Source organism: Peromyscus leucopus, chromosome 15 (assembly GCF_004664715.2).
Source record: "Peromyscus leucopus breed LL Stock chromosome 15, UCI_PerLeu_2.1, whole genome shotgun sequence".
NCBI lineage: Eukaryota > Metazoa > Chordata > Mammalia > Rodentia > Cricetidae > Peromyscus > Peromyscus leucopus.
This window is the reverse complement of record NC_051076.1, coordinates 58,391,675-58,408,760: the sequence shown is the minus strand read 5'-3', so window position 1 is coordinate 58,408,760 and position 17,086 is coordinate 58,391,675. Positions and strand designations below refer to the sequence as shown.

Here is a 17,086-nt window from a genome sequence, read left to right as displayed (position 1 = left end):
AATTGAAAACAGTACTGCATGATTCAGCTTCCGGGAGGTTGCCATCCAGAATGGGGTGGAGCTTTGTAGCAATACAGCTGTTATAAAGTCACTGGCACTCCATAAATAGCTTCTTCCCAGTGCTCTGAAACCACTCTGTAAGCATGCCTAGTAAGCTCATATTGGTTCCCCCAAGCTGGACGCTGGTGAAGTCATATTTTGTTTCGTCCATTGGTGCCCATCAGACACCAACGTCTGGGGTGAACAGACATTTGTTTGTACAACTCTGTCATACACTAGGCGTTTCCTCATCTGACTCTTGCCAATACTGCCAACACTTCCAGCCTCAGCTTCTGTCTGTTCTGCAGTCTTCTGTTGTGTTTGATTGTGCAAGTCTTGCCATAGAGGCATGAGGATCATCTAAAGAAGGCTGGCTACCATGTAAACATGGGCTTGTGAAGTTTCCTGGGGTAACAATGCAGTAATAGAGATCTTGCAGAATATTTTTCTATAAAATGCACAGGATTATAATGTAGATTATTATCATATACTCTAGACCAGTCTAATGAATGTAGCGTGATGGCTGAACAAATGAATTGCTTCATTATTGCAATCATTCATTTGTATTTAACTGCTGTCACTACCTCCAGTACACACACCTTATTCTTATAAATAAATGCAAACAATGGAAAGCAGAATTCATCACTGGAACTTACTTCCACAGGCAGGAGGGCTTGGGCTCCAAACACCTACTGTTCTGTTCACCACAGTGCAGATGATGGAGGCATTGCCAAGGAGCGTAAAGCCAGTGTCACAGCTGTAGATGACTGAGGAGCCATATGTATAAAGATCTTCCTCTCTACCACTGTGCTTCCCATTGCTGATTTCTGGAGGGGACTCACACGTGACAACTTAGATGAATAAGGGGAGAGAAAGGAGCAATCAGGAAGGGTATCATTGTAAATCTAAAGTTCTGACAGTTGTAAATGGAGGGTCCGGGAGGCAATAGAGACACAAGTAGTTAGTATATAATGTGGTGTAAGTGTCATATTATCATGTCAGAAAAAAAATCTTTACTTACTTACACATTCTGGGAGAGAATCACTCCAGTCTACTCCTTTACCTTGGACCTCACACCGGCTAGTTGTTGAGCCAATCAGAAGATACCTGAAAGACGGATCTAAGGTTTATCTGGAATCTTATTTTGGTTTACTCTAACAGCAACTGGACTCAAGGTGTTGAACAAATACAATTTTATTCATCATTTTAAAATAAAACAATTGATGTTCTATTGACCAGTAATTACTATTAGAACCATCTTGGAGTTCAATTTCATCATATGGAACAGGAGCACATTTTCTCATATTAAAATTTCTTTCATCCATTTATGACAATTTATTAATTTTTCTAAGTGTTGTATAATCAACCAAAGAAAAAAACACATATAAGTTTGGAAGCTATAATTGTTTTTAAACTAAATACAACTTACTAGAACCTTAAAAATGACGTAACTCTTTTCTCAAAACAAATATTTGAAAATTTCCCCACACATTAGAATGCACTTTGTCCTCAGAGCATAGTTTAATATGCATGTGCACATGGTCTTGATTCCTTCATGGTTTCATTACGCTGTAATGAAAGGCAGGAGCAAAATCACCAAAAAAGTCATACCACGCACCAGAAGTTCAAAACTTGCCCTATCCATCTTGTGACTTCTGTTCTTTCTTCCTTTTCTTTCTTTCTTTCCTTCCTTTCTTCCTTCTTTCCTTCCTTCTTTCCTTCCTTCCTCCCTCCCTCCCTCCCTCCTTCCTTTCTTTTCTTTCTTATTTATTTATTGTTGTGCTGAAAATGGAACTCGGCCTAACACATGCAAACATAGTGATCTGCCAGGGAGCCTCATGACAACCCCATCATTATCATCCTTTCCTGAAGAAAGCATAAAGATAATTATAGCTAATTAAAAAAATCTTTCCCACCGTGACGGCAAGACCCTAAAATTCAGCCAACCCACCCACAGGCTTTCGCAAACACTCTCCACTAGGTTAACCCTGAAGCCCTTCTCCCAATGTGATGGGCTACCAAAGTTTCCACATTCCATGGATTTCAAAACCTCAAGTATCACATTCATGCTATGGATAACAAAGTATTACTTCCCTGAATGGTAGATAACAAAGGCCCATGAAGAAAAAAACTTCTGGTTAGGAAAATGGAATCTCTAACATGGGTAGAGTCCAACCAGGGGACAGGTCAACCACCTGGTCAATGGACCACCTCTAGGAAGGTTGGCTCATCTTAAGGCATACTAAAGAGGTGGGCAGGATAATTAGTCCTTTAGTGAGATGCTGCTTTTCCTCTCCACAATTCCCATCCCTTGCACAGCCTCTTGCAGAACACAACCGTGCTGGTTTGTAAGTTTGCCCACTTGTCTGAATTCCTCAGAAAAGGATAGCTTTCCTTTCAATTTGTTGTGCTGTGGGTATGCCTTCATTAACATTTTGGGGCTTCCCTGATATTTTGGACTTTCTATTTCTCTCAAGTTTCTCTACACAACAGGTGGCTGTTGGTCTGTGATGTGTCTGACCTCCAGACAGACTTAGACAGCATCTCCTCCATCTTCCTCCCCTGGGTGTTGCTGAGATTTAAAGCTTGGCTGCCCTGGTCTGCTTTTCCCTTAAACTCTAATAAAACCGTCCTTGAGCTTCCAGTTGAGTGCATTCTTAAATTCTTTTATTAATGAAATTAAGGTTCCCAAAAGGGAACCCCAATTTCCCCTGTATCATCTGGAAACCACAAAGGGACTCCACACAATTCTAGTGATCCTGTGAGGGGTCAAAACTGAAACAAAACAAGAAAGGTCCCCCCTGCCAGGACGGTTTCCATCCTGATCATTATTGTTGCTGCTGCTGTTTAAAATCCTGATTCTGTCATTACAAGGAGGAAATCCTAGGAGATTACTCCTTCCTTTCCAGACTTCCATCCTGCTTCTCTGCCCAGAGGACACTGGTGTCTGACTTCAGAAAGCCCTGAAGCTGCTGGGGCTGACCCTCTGGGAGGAAAGACTGGTGCTCTAGGAGGTGGTGTATATGTGAAGCTCTGTGGATGCTCAGAATAGTTGATGTGTTCTTTAGGAGCACCCTGCTTCTCACCAGGTGTCCTGTACACTGGGATCCCTGCGGGGCATAACAAAGCAAACCCCCAGAGGAGGTAGCAGTGGGGAGCTCTCTTGAAAGAAGTGCTCCAGTCTGAGAACAGTTTGGGCTGTGCCCAGAGGCCTTTGTCCTCTTCACTCTGCCACCTCGATGAAAACATAGTGTTCCTTGTGTTCTTGTGTGATCCTAGCCCTCAGAGGCAATTGCAGGCCATCAAGTGCCTGCTCAGGCTGATGCCCGTCTGACAGGTTCCTGAGCTTTGCCTGAGGAGCTTTCATCATCTTTCATGCAGGACCACGTGTTCCTGGTGTCCTAGATGCTCATACAGTTGTTCTTGGGGACAGTAGCCACTAGGCTGCTGTCCAAGCTGAAGACCAGGCTGCTGGTGGTGTCTGTGTGGCCTGCACCTACATACAATCTTTATACTTTGCTCATCATACATTTGTTTAAGAACAAGCTACAAATCAAATGGTGTACAATAGATGCATGGTTCAGCTGTGTTTGTTAAGTACTGTCCTTGTCATATGTCATCAACTACTTTGACACGATTTAAATTTTCTGGTTTTAAAGCTTGGCATTCCCTTATAAACCATTTACTTTATAGTTGTTATCACATCACGTTCGCTCTCGACAATTCCTTCTCCTTCTAAGACATTGAAAAATGTCCATTTACCCTGAATATCCATAAAATTTTATGAATAAAGTATTATCCGTCAGAATGGAGAAATGTTTTGAAAGAAAAGTATACTATGACCAAATGGGTTTGTTTTGAGAATGAAAGGAAGATTTTAAAGGTAGGAAAGAGAATTCTGTATTACAGTATTATAAACTGAACATACGTGCCTGCCCCTCATAGTCACATGGGGCAGCCATTTATTTGTGAATCTGTATAAAGAAGTCATCATGATTCGTGAGGATGGAATGGAGCCTGAAACCAGGAAGATTAAAAGTCTTTATAAGAAAAAAAAAAGGAGCCGGGCGGTGGTGGCCGCGCACGCCTTTAATCCCAGCACTCGGGAGGCAGAGCAGGCGGATCTCTGTGAGTTCGAGGCAGCTGGCTACCAAGTGAGCTCCAAGAAAGGCGCAAAGCTACACAGAGAAACCCTGTCTCGAAAAACCAAAAAAAAAAAGAAAAAAAAAAAGCCAAGCTAATAAACATGTGAAGAAATGTCCAACATCAGTAGCAATCATGGAAATGCAAATTAAAACTTCATTGAGATTTCATCTCATCCCACTCAGAAGGGGTATCATCAAGAAGAGAAATAAAACCATTGTGGATGAAGATGCAAAGAATAAAAGACCTTAATACATCAGTGGGAATACAAGCTGCTCCAGCCACCATGACAAATCAGTGTGGATGTTCCTCAAACTATCACACAACCCAGCTATACCACTACTGAGTATTTATCCAAAAGTCTCTAAGTCAACATATCACAGTGATGCATTCACATCAATGTTTAGTGCTTCACTATTCCTAACAACTAAGTTACAGAACCAGCATAAGTATCTAAAAAATGCAGAATGGATAAATAAAAAGTGTTACATGTACTTAATAGAAGTTTTTCAGCAATAAAGACTAAAATTATTTCATTTTCAGGGAAATGAAATGTAACCAGAGATTATCAGATTGAATGATTAGGTCAGGCTTAGAAATATAAATATTACATAGTTTCTCTATGTCAATTGCCTATATTGTTTGGGGGTTTATGGCATCTCACTAACCAATATTCAAAAAGTTAAAACTATTCTGGGCCTTCATATTTGTTAGCCTGTACTGTCTAGCAGGGCATTGCTACCTTGTCAGGGCAACTCCGCTTAAACTCTGTCAACATGTGTGTATATTTCAGGAAGCTTCTATAATAGTAGGTTTCAAAGGTCTTCAGTCACGGGTATCCTCTCCCAAACTCCCTCCTCTATCCTGTCCTCTGACTGCATTGAAGACTTTCCTTGTCCCCCTTCATTCTATCCCCTTTATGTAAAGGAATCTTTTAAAACTATTCTGAAACTCACCGTAAAGAACAGTTAGTTGGCTGCACTTTAAATCTCATATCGTAAAACTGAGATTAGGAGTTTGTGCAGAGATTTAATTGCTGAGGAATTTATGCAGGAAGTTAAATGCTGTCCTAGATAACTAGCCAGACTAAGGGAGAGGCTTGTGCTATGATAAAGTTTCTTTGTACCTATAACTTTGGTTCAACAAAGTTGAACCAGCTGTCAGCTGGCGACTTTGTCCTTGTAAACTGGACTGCAGCTGGCTATCTGCCCTTAAGAACAGGGCTATTTCCTGGGGAGGTTTATCTTACAACCCATATAGCAAGGACACCTGGTCTAATCTGAACTTACTTTGAGGCTTTAAATCAGCTAATGGTATACAATTGTCTTAGAGCTGGGGAGATACTGTAATTTTCCTATGTCAGCCTGAGCTCTGATCTAAAACAGGTCTCTAAGTCTCTCACAATTTTAATAGACTTAGCTATAAAAACATATTTTTATTCATGAAAATTACACAGTTTAAGAAGAAATCATCTTCCTGATAATCCATAGAAATAAATGTTCCAAATAGGTGGGATATACATTCATGAGGAAAGCACATTACCAAATACAGGCTGTAGGAAAAATCCCACAGCTGTTTAGGGAAGAATTGTACTTAGCACTTGAGAAATTACAGACAGAAGCAAACGGTATTCATAGTCTGTGACCCCGTGGTCCTTGCCTGCCAGGGCTCACCATCAGAGAATTACTCAACTGGAGGGTTGACCTGATGAATATTAGTTGCCATCTGCTGTAGATTGCCATGACTCGTGGCAGAAGAAGGCAACCAAATTAAAAGCTGTATGAGCTGGATGGTGGTGGTGCTCGCCTTTAATCCCAGCACTCGGGGGGCAGAGCCAGGCGGATCTCTATGAGTTCGAGGCCAGCCTGGGCTACAGAGTGAGTTCTAGGACAGGTTCCAAAACTACACAGAGAAACCCTGTCTTGAAAACAAACAAACAAAAAACAAAACAAAACCAAAAACAAATCAAAGTTGTATGGAAAAAAGAAAAAGTAAATTACTTCTAAAGGCATACTGACAAGTACCACGCAGTAAAACTTAAAAGATGGGATACTAAAACCAGCAAAAGATACATAAAAGAATCTAGAGACCAATTCCCTTGTTGGACATAGATGAAAATTTTCTCAATAAAACATTCATAAATGAAATTAAAGAACACATTAAATATTCAACATCATGGTCACATTGGTTTCATTTCAGAAATTAAAGGCTGGTTCATAAATGTTATTAGATACAGACGGGAATCTAAGAACAGAAACCATATGATTATCTCATACATGCAAAAAATGTTCTTGACATTCCTTCATAATAAAATCCTCAAAAAAAAAAAAACCTAAGAATACAAAGAACATATTTCAGTGAACAAAGTCTGTATATAAGAAATCCATAGCCAACAGCATACTAATACTAAATGGGAGAAAACTGAAAGCATGTCTTTTAAAATCAAAAGCAAGACAAAAGAATACACTCTCCATTATTTTCAATATGGTGCTTAAAGTCCTAGCTACAGCAACAACTCAAGACAAGTTAAAAGGGATATAAACAAGACAAATGAAGAAGTATCCCTTTTTGCAGATAGCATGATCTTATACTTAAAAGACACCACCAACTCTAACCAGAGAACTCTTAAACCTAACCAGGACTTTGAGTAAGCAGCAGAATACAAGATTAAATTGCAAAAATCAGATTTCCTATAGACAAATTATAAATTTGCCATGAAAGAAGTCCCATTCAGGAGAGCTTTTTTTTTAATCCTAGGAATAAGCTTACCCAAGGAAGTAAAAGACCAGTGGGATGGAATTTTGAAATGATGAAGAAAGAAACTGAGGATGAACCAACAACGTAAAATCTGCTCATGGTAGCAGATTTAATACTGTAGAAATGATCATTTACAAGTATGTGGTGGTTTAAATGAGAATAACACCCATAGGCTCATATGTTTGAATAATTGATGCCCAGCCAGGGGAAATGTTTGGGAAGGATTAGTGGGTGTGGCTTCGTTGTAGGAGTTGGTCACTGGGGCAATGCCATTCTCAGCCAGCTCCTTCTGCCTTGTGTTTGGAAATCAAGATGTGAGCTTTCAGCTACTCCTCCAACACCATGCCTGCCTGCCTGCTGCCAAACTTCCTGACATGATGGACATAGACTCATCCTTTAGAATTGTAAGCCCTCAATAAATTCTTTCTTCTTAAGTTGTTTTGGTCATGGTGTCTTATAACAGCAATAAAAAAAAGTAACTCAGACAAAGTAGAATGTGATTCCCATCAAAAGCACTACTCATCACAGAAGTAGACAAACACTAAAATACATACAAAACAAAAAACCAAGTAGTCAAAGCCATCCTGAACAGAAAGAGTAATGCTAAAGATGTCACAATAACTGGTCTTAGAGCCATAGTAACAAACCAAAAATGAAGTAGTGCACACATAAACCTACACAACTTCAGCTGCTCAATGCTTGACAGAGTTGAAAAAGAAAAAGAAAAAAAGCATGGAGAAAAGACAGGCTCTTCAAACAAGGGTACTGGGGAAATTATGTCCCCATTTACAGAAGAATGAAACTACACCCCTACTTACTCTGTATGAAATTCAAGAAATAGAAGACCTGGAACCCTTAAACTGCTAGGGCAAATAGGTAGAACACACTTCAAGATATGAGAATAGAAGAAGACTTTATGCAAAATTATTCTAATGACTCATAGAACAATCCCACAAACTGACCACTCTTTAACTTTACATGAAGTTAAAGAGTGTCTGTACAGGGCAGTACAGTATAATCAGCTGACTGAAAAGATAGGATGGGAGAAAATCTTGGGCAATTGTACATTCAATTATGGTAACGATAAAATGCCATGTCACCAATAAAGGCTAAGGGATTCATATCTATAAATGGGCAAATAAATTAGTCTTCAAACGATGAAGTCCAAATAACCAATAGCTCTTAGAAAGCATGTTCAGCATCCTTAGCCATCAGAGAAATACCAATTAAAACTACACTAAGATTCCACCACATCCCAGTCAGAATGCCTACTATGAAGAAATCCAACAATGAATGCTAGTGAGGAAGTGTGTGTGTGTGTGTGTGTGTGTGTGTGTGTGTAGTGTGTAAACAATTGAGTTTTATTCAGTCCTAATGGTCAGAATTCTCTCATTTGCAGGAAATTAGGTTAAAATGAAGAGCATCATGTTAAGCATATAAGCTAGCCTCAGAAACACAGATATGCCATGTTTTCTCTTATGTTCTGAATTAAGATTTGTATAAGTGACAGTAGAAGGGCGGGTATGAGAAAGAGTAGGATGAAACGAGCATGAAAACAAGAATTATGAAAATACAAAATAAAAATAAAAAACAAGGAACTTATTATGTGAATATATAAACACACTAAAACCATTGAATAGAAAGCCTCTAAGTAGACCCAGATATACCCAAAAGTAAAAATATTATCTTAGAAGGTTTTATCTTATATTATTAGAATAAATGTTGACTTTTAGAAAACATTTTACCACATTTTATTCATTTGGGCGGGGCAGGGGGTAATGCATGTGTATCTGGAGTCAAGAGGACACCTTGCAGGAATAATTTCTGTCCTTCTATCATGTTGGTCTTACAGACATATTAGAAGAAGGTATAGATACAACGACACATGAAAATATCATAATGAAATCCATTACTTCTGAGGAGGGTAACTCCATAACACCAACTTCTCCAAAAATTATCATCAGAAAGTTAGATATAAAATTTAAACCTACAGAATGTTTAGGAAAAGCTAGAAACACTTATGGAAAGCCATAAGTGCACGTTCGGACCCAGAAGATGGCGGGCCAGAGCTGCTTTGCAGACCTGGGTGGGAGTGGCAGCCCCTAAGTTACATGGTACTTTTTTATCCATGTGGTGCCAGAAGTACTCCTGGTTTCCTGTTCAAGGTTCTCAGTATGGCTCAGAAGACAGGCAGCTTGTACCTCAGGATATAGTGGGGAAGGTACGTCTGAGGGGAGAATTCATAACTGACACCAAAATAATGTTTCATGAAAGAAACATGGCTGGACTGGATCTCACCAAGATTAAAATCCTTTTCCTTGTAAAAGATCTTGTGAAGAGGATGAAAACATTTGCAGTCTGGAAGGAAACTTCACAGTTTACATATTCAATGAATGACTAGAATCTAGAATATGCCAAGAATTCTAAGAGTGAAAGGAAAACACCAAATAATCCATTGGAAAATGGGAGAAAGGGTGAACAGATACTTTGGTGAAATATGCACATGGGAAGGAATAGAGGAAAACAACATCAAGACCATTACCTCCTAACAGAAATGCATGCTTAAAGCCCAATGACATCACTGATTTGGTAACGATAAAATGCCATGTCACCAATAAAGGCTAATGTTGATAATAAAGGTGACTTTAAGGTCAAACATTACATTGTTAATCTAGTAATTGCATTCAAGAAATAAACGACCAAATTCAACCCTCCCCTCCCCGCAAAAAAAAAAAAAAAAACCCTTTGGATATGAGTGGTTACAAAGTGTTCTTCATTGAAGATGAGGGGAAAACACCTCAAGTGTCCCTCAACAGTCAAGTATTGAAGCACATTCTAGACTGTGTAGACTGTGGAATCTGCCTCAGCAGTGAGACAGGGGAGACTGTGGATGCACAAAACAGCTTTGGTGGGTGTCCAGAGGATTATCCTTCATACTAAAAGCAATCTCAAAAGGTCACACACATGTGATTCTATGTATACAATGGTCTTGAAATGGTACTGTTGGAGACACAGACATCAGAAGATGACAGAAGTCAGGAAGAGAAGGGAGGGAGAGGGCTGGAGACAAAGGGTTAACAGGTACGATGGAGCCATCCATCTCCTGACTGTGGCAATGGTTACATGAACGCACAGATTTGTCGAAGCTTATGTAGAGTAAGCGTATGTTCTCCCAGATGAGTGTATGTAAAGCAAGTGAACTCGGTGTGGTGACCAATAGATTATATTAATTTTCTTTCTCTTTTCTTTCCTTGTTTTTTTCTTGTTGTTTTTGTTTGTTTGTTTGTTTGTTTTCCGAGACAAAGTTTCTCTGTGAAATAGTCCTGGCTGTCCTGGAACTCACTTTGGAGACCAGGCTGACCTCAAACTCACAGAGATCCGCCTGCCTCTGCCTCCTGAGTGCTGGGATTAAAGACCAGCACCACCATCGCCCAGTGAATGCTCATTTTCTTGTTGAGATATGGAACTATATCATACAAAATATATGATATAGTTTAGGAGGCAGTGAAACAGTATATGAAAATTTCTTACTATCATTTCTTATAAAAACAAATAGTTTAAAAACTGCAGTGAGTGTTTTTGGTTTTAACACCTTAATAAACAAACATTCTAAACTTTGATGAAATGTTCACTCTGAGAGGTGGAGTGGAAGTTTGTCTTAGAAATAGACATTCATTTTCATTATAAAAATTTTAACGGTCTATGAAGAGTCACCTGACAAACTTTATCAAAATGTCAGTGTGTCTTTTGGGCAGATACAGTGGTTTTCAACCTTCCTAATGCTGTGGCCCTTTAATCCAGTTCCTCATGTTGTGGTGACCTTCAGATATAAAATTATTTCCTTTGACCCTTCATAACTGTAATTTTTCCACCATTGCTATGAATCATATTGTAAATGTCTGTGCTTTCCAACAGCCTCAGTTGACCCCTGTGAAAGGGTTGTTTAACCTCCAAAGGTCAAGACCCATGGACTGAGAACCACTGGTGTAGAACAACCATCCTATTCCTGGAGCTGTAACCTTTAGAAAAATCTATATACATATGTCAGAGATATATCTAGAGAATAGTGAATTCAAGAATAATATGAAATAACATGAGATTAGAAATGCACAGACATCTGTTTTCGGGGACCATTGAATAAATTATGCTAAGCTCTGATACACATTGAAAAACTTGATCAACTGTACTATAGTTATGGAACACCCCTCAAAGGCTCAGGTGTGATAGGTGTGGTCCCATGCTGGTAGATCTACTAGAGAGATTTAGAATTAGAAGATTTAGATTTAGAAGAAAATTTAGAATCTAGTGCGAGTATGTAGGGCTGGAGTGCCAGACCCTTGAAGGATATGTTAAAACCTGCCCCTTCTCACTCTTTTTTGCTTCCAAGACACCAGGGTGAACAGCTTTCCTCCACACACCTTGATGATAGTGCCTAGAGACTGTAAACTGAAGCCTCTAAAGTCATGGCCAAAATAGATCTTTCCTCCTTTCAAATTGCTAATCACAAATATTCTATCACAACAATGGAAAACTAATGCAGTACTCATAAACACACAATACAGATGTGGAATGAGCAAACAGTAGGAACAGGAGGATCAAGGATCTTGGATACATATTTATCGTCATAATATGCTCTATGACTTAACAAATATTTCATTCTCTTGGCTCTGGAGGCTGAAGGCTTCAAGGCTGGGGTGCCTCTACGGTTGAGTTCTAGAGGCTTCCCAGGTTGCAGAAAGATGCAGAGGAAACAAGTTCTCAACATCTTCTTTTAAGAGGGGAGTGGTGTACACCTAAAAAGGCTCATCTCCAGGTACCTTGCAAATAAAGATATGGATTTGGGTAACAAAAAGCCGCGTTCAGCACAAAGCAATACAGTTGAGAGGGAAAAAAAAAAATCAAAGTTCAAACCAGCGTGAGAAGTCAAGTAATCGTGCATAAAAGGGGGGTAAGACATTGGTGGAAGTTTTTGTCCTCAGTTGTGTTTGTATAATAAATACTCATGTAATAAATACCGAAAAGACAGTCATAAACGAGCCAACATCATTTCTTGTCAGAAGACAGAGAAGAATGGGTAAATGGGACTGAGCAGAAGCAAGAACTTTCTAGTTATATACACTTACGGAGTTTTATTGTGAAAACATGAATGTGTTAACTCCTTATAAAGTTAATTCAAAGAGAAGTATTGCTTCCAACTTGCCTTATTCTCACTTACCCCTTCGCACAGCTGAACTCTATGGTTGAACCTAAGAAAAGGTCAGTCGTAATATCTATTTTCCCATTGACCAACTCGCCAGGGTTTCTGCATCGTTTCTCTGCAGGAAAATTAAGCTGATGATTAGTGGTGAAATACTCGCAAGATATAAAATTAAGGGAAGGGGAGTGCTTAGTTTTGGACATCAGTGTTGGATTTTGTCACAGAACTGGAAATAGGATGACTAGATGGCTCAGCTATACCACTCGTAGGCAAACACCCAATGCATCTTCTATCTTACTGCAGAGATACTTGCACAAACACATTCACTGTCACTCTATTCACAGTAGCAAGGAATTGGAATCAACCCTGATGTTCACCAACTACTGACAGGATGATGAAAGTGTAGTACATATACACCAAGAATATTACTCGGCCGTAGAGCAAAAAGGAAGTCATGAAATTTGCATTTAAATGTATAGAACTGGGAAAAAAAATACACTGAGTCAAGTTGCCCAGGCCTCCCCAAAATAAACAATGCATGTCTTCTCTCAAATGTGTGTGCTAGCTTCAAATGTTCGATCATATGTGTTTAGTCTAAGTACACGTGGAAGCAGGGAAACTAGAAACAGGCCACTGGGGGATGCATTTAGGGAGGATGATAGTAGAACTTAGGTGATGAAAGAAATGGGTAGCAATAGGAACAGAAAGGCTCAAGTAGCTAGTGAGTGACGGGAGTAGGGAAGTAAGGGAGGAAGGTTAACCAAAGTGAAGTGTGCGTGGAGACGTTATACGGGAAACTATGATCTTGCAACTCAAGTAAAAATATAATAAAAGGAAGCAGTCTAACACGTGTGATAGGAAAGAACAAGTATGCTGGGAGCTGAAGGTTTCGGTGGGGATGGTAACAAGTGGGTGGGGGAAGGGAAGGATAAGGAGTGGGTTAACCACAACTGAGGGTGTATGGAGAAGCTTTCCAAAACCCCACTAGTCTGTAGGCGAGCATAATTTTAAAAGGAGCTTAAACAGAATTAGCCCAAGTGGGTGAACAATGCTACTCCCAGAACACATGGGTTATTAAATGAACATCTCAAGGCCTTATTGCTGAAGACACCACACACATTGGCTACAGGATATAAAAGAAATCAATCTCAAAAAAAAAAAAAAAAAGCGGGAAACGTCCCCCCTTCTGACTAGCTTGGCTAGCTTTCATGGTGCCAGAACGTGCTACACAGGCTACTGGAAGAGAAAAGACACGGGTGGTCTTACCCGGCACTGGACCCTGCATGCTGCAGGACTGGCCTTACAGTAGGCAAGTTTTACCCACTGGTATGATACTAACATGACTGTTATTGGGTAACCTAAATAAAGTGGATCTGAGGCCTGCTCCCCAGAAAAGAATTCATTCCTGGTACTGTAAACTTGGTCAAAGGTCCATAGGTTGGGGGTTGGGGGGGGAGGGGCGCGGAAACGGGTCATAGGCCCTAGGGTAGAACTTTCTATTGTTCTTTGGCTAAATAAACCTGGGCTACTCTCCACCTTGAAGGTAGACGCTTCTTATTGAAGAGGGTAGTGGTTTATACAGAGACTGGTAACTGTTTAAAGTGCTGAGGATATGTGAATGCGGGTGCTCAGTGATAGGTGGGTCATTTCTTTCAACCCACAGCCTCACCCCTTAAGGCTTAGAGGACATTAGGAAAGAGAGGGTATAAAGAATGAAAGAGCTGGTGGACAGGGAAGAGGGCTGTGAAAGTCTGTCTTCCGGACACGACAGCTGCTGCACACGTGGACTCACAGCTGCAGCACACGTGGACTCACAGCGGCTGTGGCTACCTGCACAAGATTAAGCCAGTTTAAAAAAAAAAAATCCAGGATGGAGTTGGGGAGGGACTCAGATGCGCACACGTGCAGGTAATTGAACTCCCTGGGTTATAGAAAAGAAAAGACGACGTGAAGCTGAGAGAAAGAGAGCGCATGAGCTCTGAGAGGGAAGAGGGAGCTCTGGGGAGGGGCTGGAGTGGATGTGACCAAGATGCAGTGTATCCATGTACAAAATTTAAAGAATAAAATAAACACAAAAGGCCACTTCATTAGTTTCAATTCCTGCTTCCAAATATCCCTGACGATATATTCCAATGCTGGTTTCTTTTCCTGACTCATTGAATTGTTATTTTGGGGGAAAATAAAAATAAATACATTGCCAATTTTTATAAAACACTTTAAAAAGAGAAAAAATGCTATATCCAGTTTCATTTCATTAAGTAAACCAATAATGTAATATAGAATATAACACATGGGTGGGTTTTATTTCTAAAGACATATTTTACATGTTTAGCCTTGTTCACAGACAGAAGAAAATAGAAAATAGGTTTTGAAATCCTAAGTGTTTTAAAAATAGGATATGGTACACTCCCAATTTCCTTCTTCCAAATAGCATAGTTAATGTTAATCTTTAAAAATATTTATTTCAGTCATTTCAGTCAGTGTGTGTGTGTGTGTGTGTGTGTGTGTGCATGTGTGTGTGTGTGTGCATGTGTGTGCACAGTGCACACAACAATGAATGTGGAGGCTAAGAGAAGGCATCGGAGTCCCAGGAACTAGAGTTACAGATATTAACTGGACACCAGGCTTGTTACATGGGGGCTGGGATCCAACCCTGATCCTGTCAACAGCTCTGCCCTTCTCCAGCCCCAGGTAATATTAATTTGTAGCACAATGTTGTTCAAAGGATTTCTTTAGGCTCGAGGGGTTTGTTCCATTTCTGTGAGCACTTCCTGAGAAGAAAAAGTACAGGTGAGGATATAGGTTGATACTCACTGGCACAAAAGATAGTATAGATCCACGAACCATTTTCATCACAAACAAGATGGCTTGTGTTGATTTTCTTGAAGCCGTGATGGCAGGCATATTTCAGAACAGTTCCAGATGAGAAGGTTGTCTCGTACAACTGGTTGATTGGAGAAGCAAATGGCAAACTGGGTGGAGGTCCACAATCGCCTGGACACCGGATTACAAAGAACACCACAGGCTGTATCTTCAGAGACAGGACCTCCGTGTCGAGTGGTGATATTTACAAAGCAAGGACCAGGCTTCTTTCTCATCCTGACTCTCACTACCCCAAATCTCATTGAACACAATAGATGATCACTGACACGTGCTCTCTGATGATAGTAACGATGGTGATAATGCAGATAGACATTCACCTACTCTTTCCTACTCAGCAACATAGGTCAGCTTCATTATTTTCTCATTGATTACATCTGCCTACTCAAAATATAGTCATCTGTGTCATGTCAAATAATATTTCTTCCTGCCTTTGTAAAAATATATTTTATTATGGAAGATCAGCTGTCTCAGAGAACAGGGACAGGAAGGAAGCATTTCATTTATGTTCTCTTGGAGCTTTTGAAATGTGTATGAATTGCCTGCTTTAAAAATGCTCTTCTACATCATCACCATGTGGAGACTACATTAAACCCTTCAGAGAAAAACTCAATTCTACTTCCCTAGTAAGAATCATTAAATAAAATACTAAATACCTTTCACATGGCCCAGTGGAATTATTTGTATCTATTCTATATAAATAATCACTTAAACAATAGGAAATTTTCATGGTCAGACTGACAGATAATACGTATTTATTCTTGGTCATAGTTGCTTTGAATTTAGATTATTTGTAGATCTAAACTCATATCAAAATTTCAATACTTATGAAACCTTATCTTTAGTCAGGAGTATAGCAAATTTTCCTAAATCTACCCTACAATGTAAAAAATGGATACCCACTAGCCATTGCTTAAGGCGGGCACATGATGGACTTGACTCATGGTGTGGTGACTTATGGCTTATCTCTGCCAGCCCCCCAGCCCCCATTACTTACCAAGAACAGGAGCCATCAGAACAGTGGCCAAGGTCATTTGGAACAGAGTTGAATGAGAGGTTTTCCACAGCTCAAGGAAGGACCAGGCTGTCATTACCCCTTTTCTGTGGAGGGCGGAGCTCTTGGTGAGTACATGAGAAGACCTTGGAGACTACATGATCTGATGCCTTTCCAATATGTTTCTACTGTAAGACTCAATAGGCATTGGTCTTATGCTTGTCATCAAGCACTAAAAATAACACAGGAACTATCTTCAAAGGGGTTATAACTGAGTGTATAAAAAAACATATTGAATACAAATATTTACAACACATGGCAGCTTCTATTGGCATAATATACCCCAGGAACTTACTTAGAAGACCGGTTAATTCTATACGGAGAGATAAGTGTGGGTCTTCCGGAAGTGGCTTCCTATGTGGTAAGTATTGCTCTCAAATCCAAAGTAGTAGGTACAGAATACTTTATATTAAAATGAAAATCAATTGTGGTCAAAGCAGTAACAAGTGAGAAATAACAGTCATCTCTAGGAAACTATAGTCATCACTTTGATTAGTTAGAAGGTAAGAATTTTAACAGGAAAGTGCTGGTTAAAGACAGAGACAGATTAGCAGTCGATTGGACTGGGTTTTCAGTGCTAGGATTAGGAGTTTGTCCTCAGTGAATGGACAAACCTCTCTGCTGTTAGAGTGACACAATGACCATGCTTTCCTAAGATCACAATTGCATGTGTTTACAAGGTAGTGTCAAAGAGAGAGAAGGTAGAGGGAGGTTTATGTAAAGCACATATGCCCTGAGCATCAACACACCCAGTTTAAAGAAAGAAGAACTGCCTAATATACACGCACAGATAGGCCCCACACAATGTTAGTGGGCGATTTAATACTATTCTCACTACCAGATATCTATACAATGAACTGTGAAGAAACATTAGAGTTCAATGTCATTGTAGATAACAGGGATTTAATAGGCATCTACAAAATATTCCACTACCAGCCACAGGATGTACATTATCCTCAGCAGCCCACAAAATATTCTCTAACATAGAACATGCTTTACACCAGAAAACAAGGCTT

General features: G+C 39.7%; 1 protein-coding gene across 1 annotated transcript in view; it reads right to left on the bottom strand.

The window, feature by feature from the left end:
* Positions 1-17,086, bottom strand: part of LOC114696940 (zona pellucida sperm-binding protein 3 receptor-like) — a 45,643-nt gene that overhangs the window by 20,727 nt on the left and 7,830 nt on the right. The window contains exons 2-6 of the mRNA XM_037211454.1: positions 16,014-16,117; positions 14,951-15,130; positions 12,155-12,254; positions 1,061-1,146; positions 696-890 (exon numbers count right to left, since the gene is read on the bottom strand). Of these exons, the coding sequence (XP_037067349.1) occupies positions 696-890; positions 1,061-1,146; positions 12,155-12,254; positions 14,951-15,130; positions 16,014-16,107 (655 nt within the window). The 5' untranslated portion in view covers positions 16,108-16,117. The remainder of the gene's footprint in view (positions 1-695; positions 891-1,060; positions 1,147-12,154; positions 12,255-14,950; positions 15,131-16,013; positions 16,118-17,086) is intronic.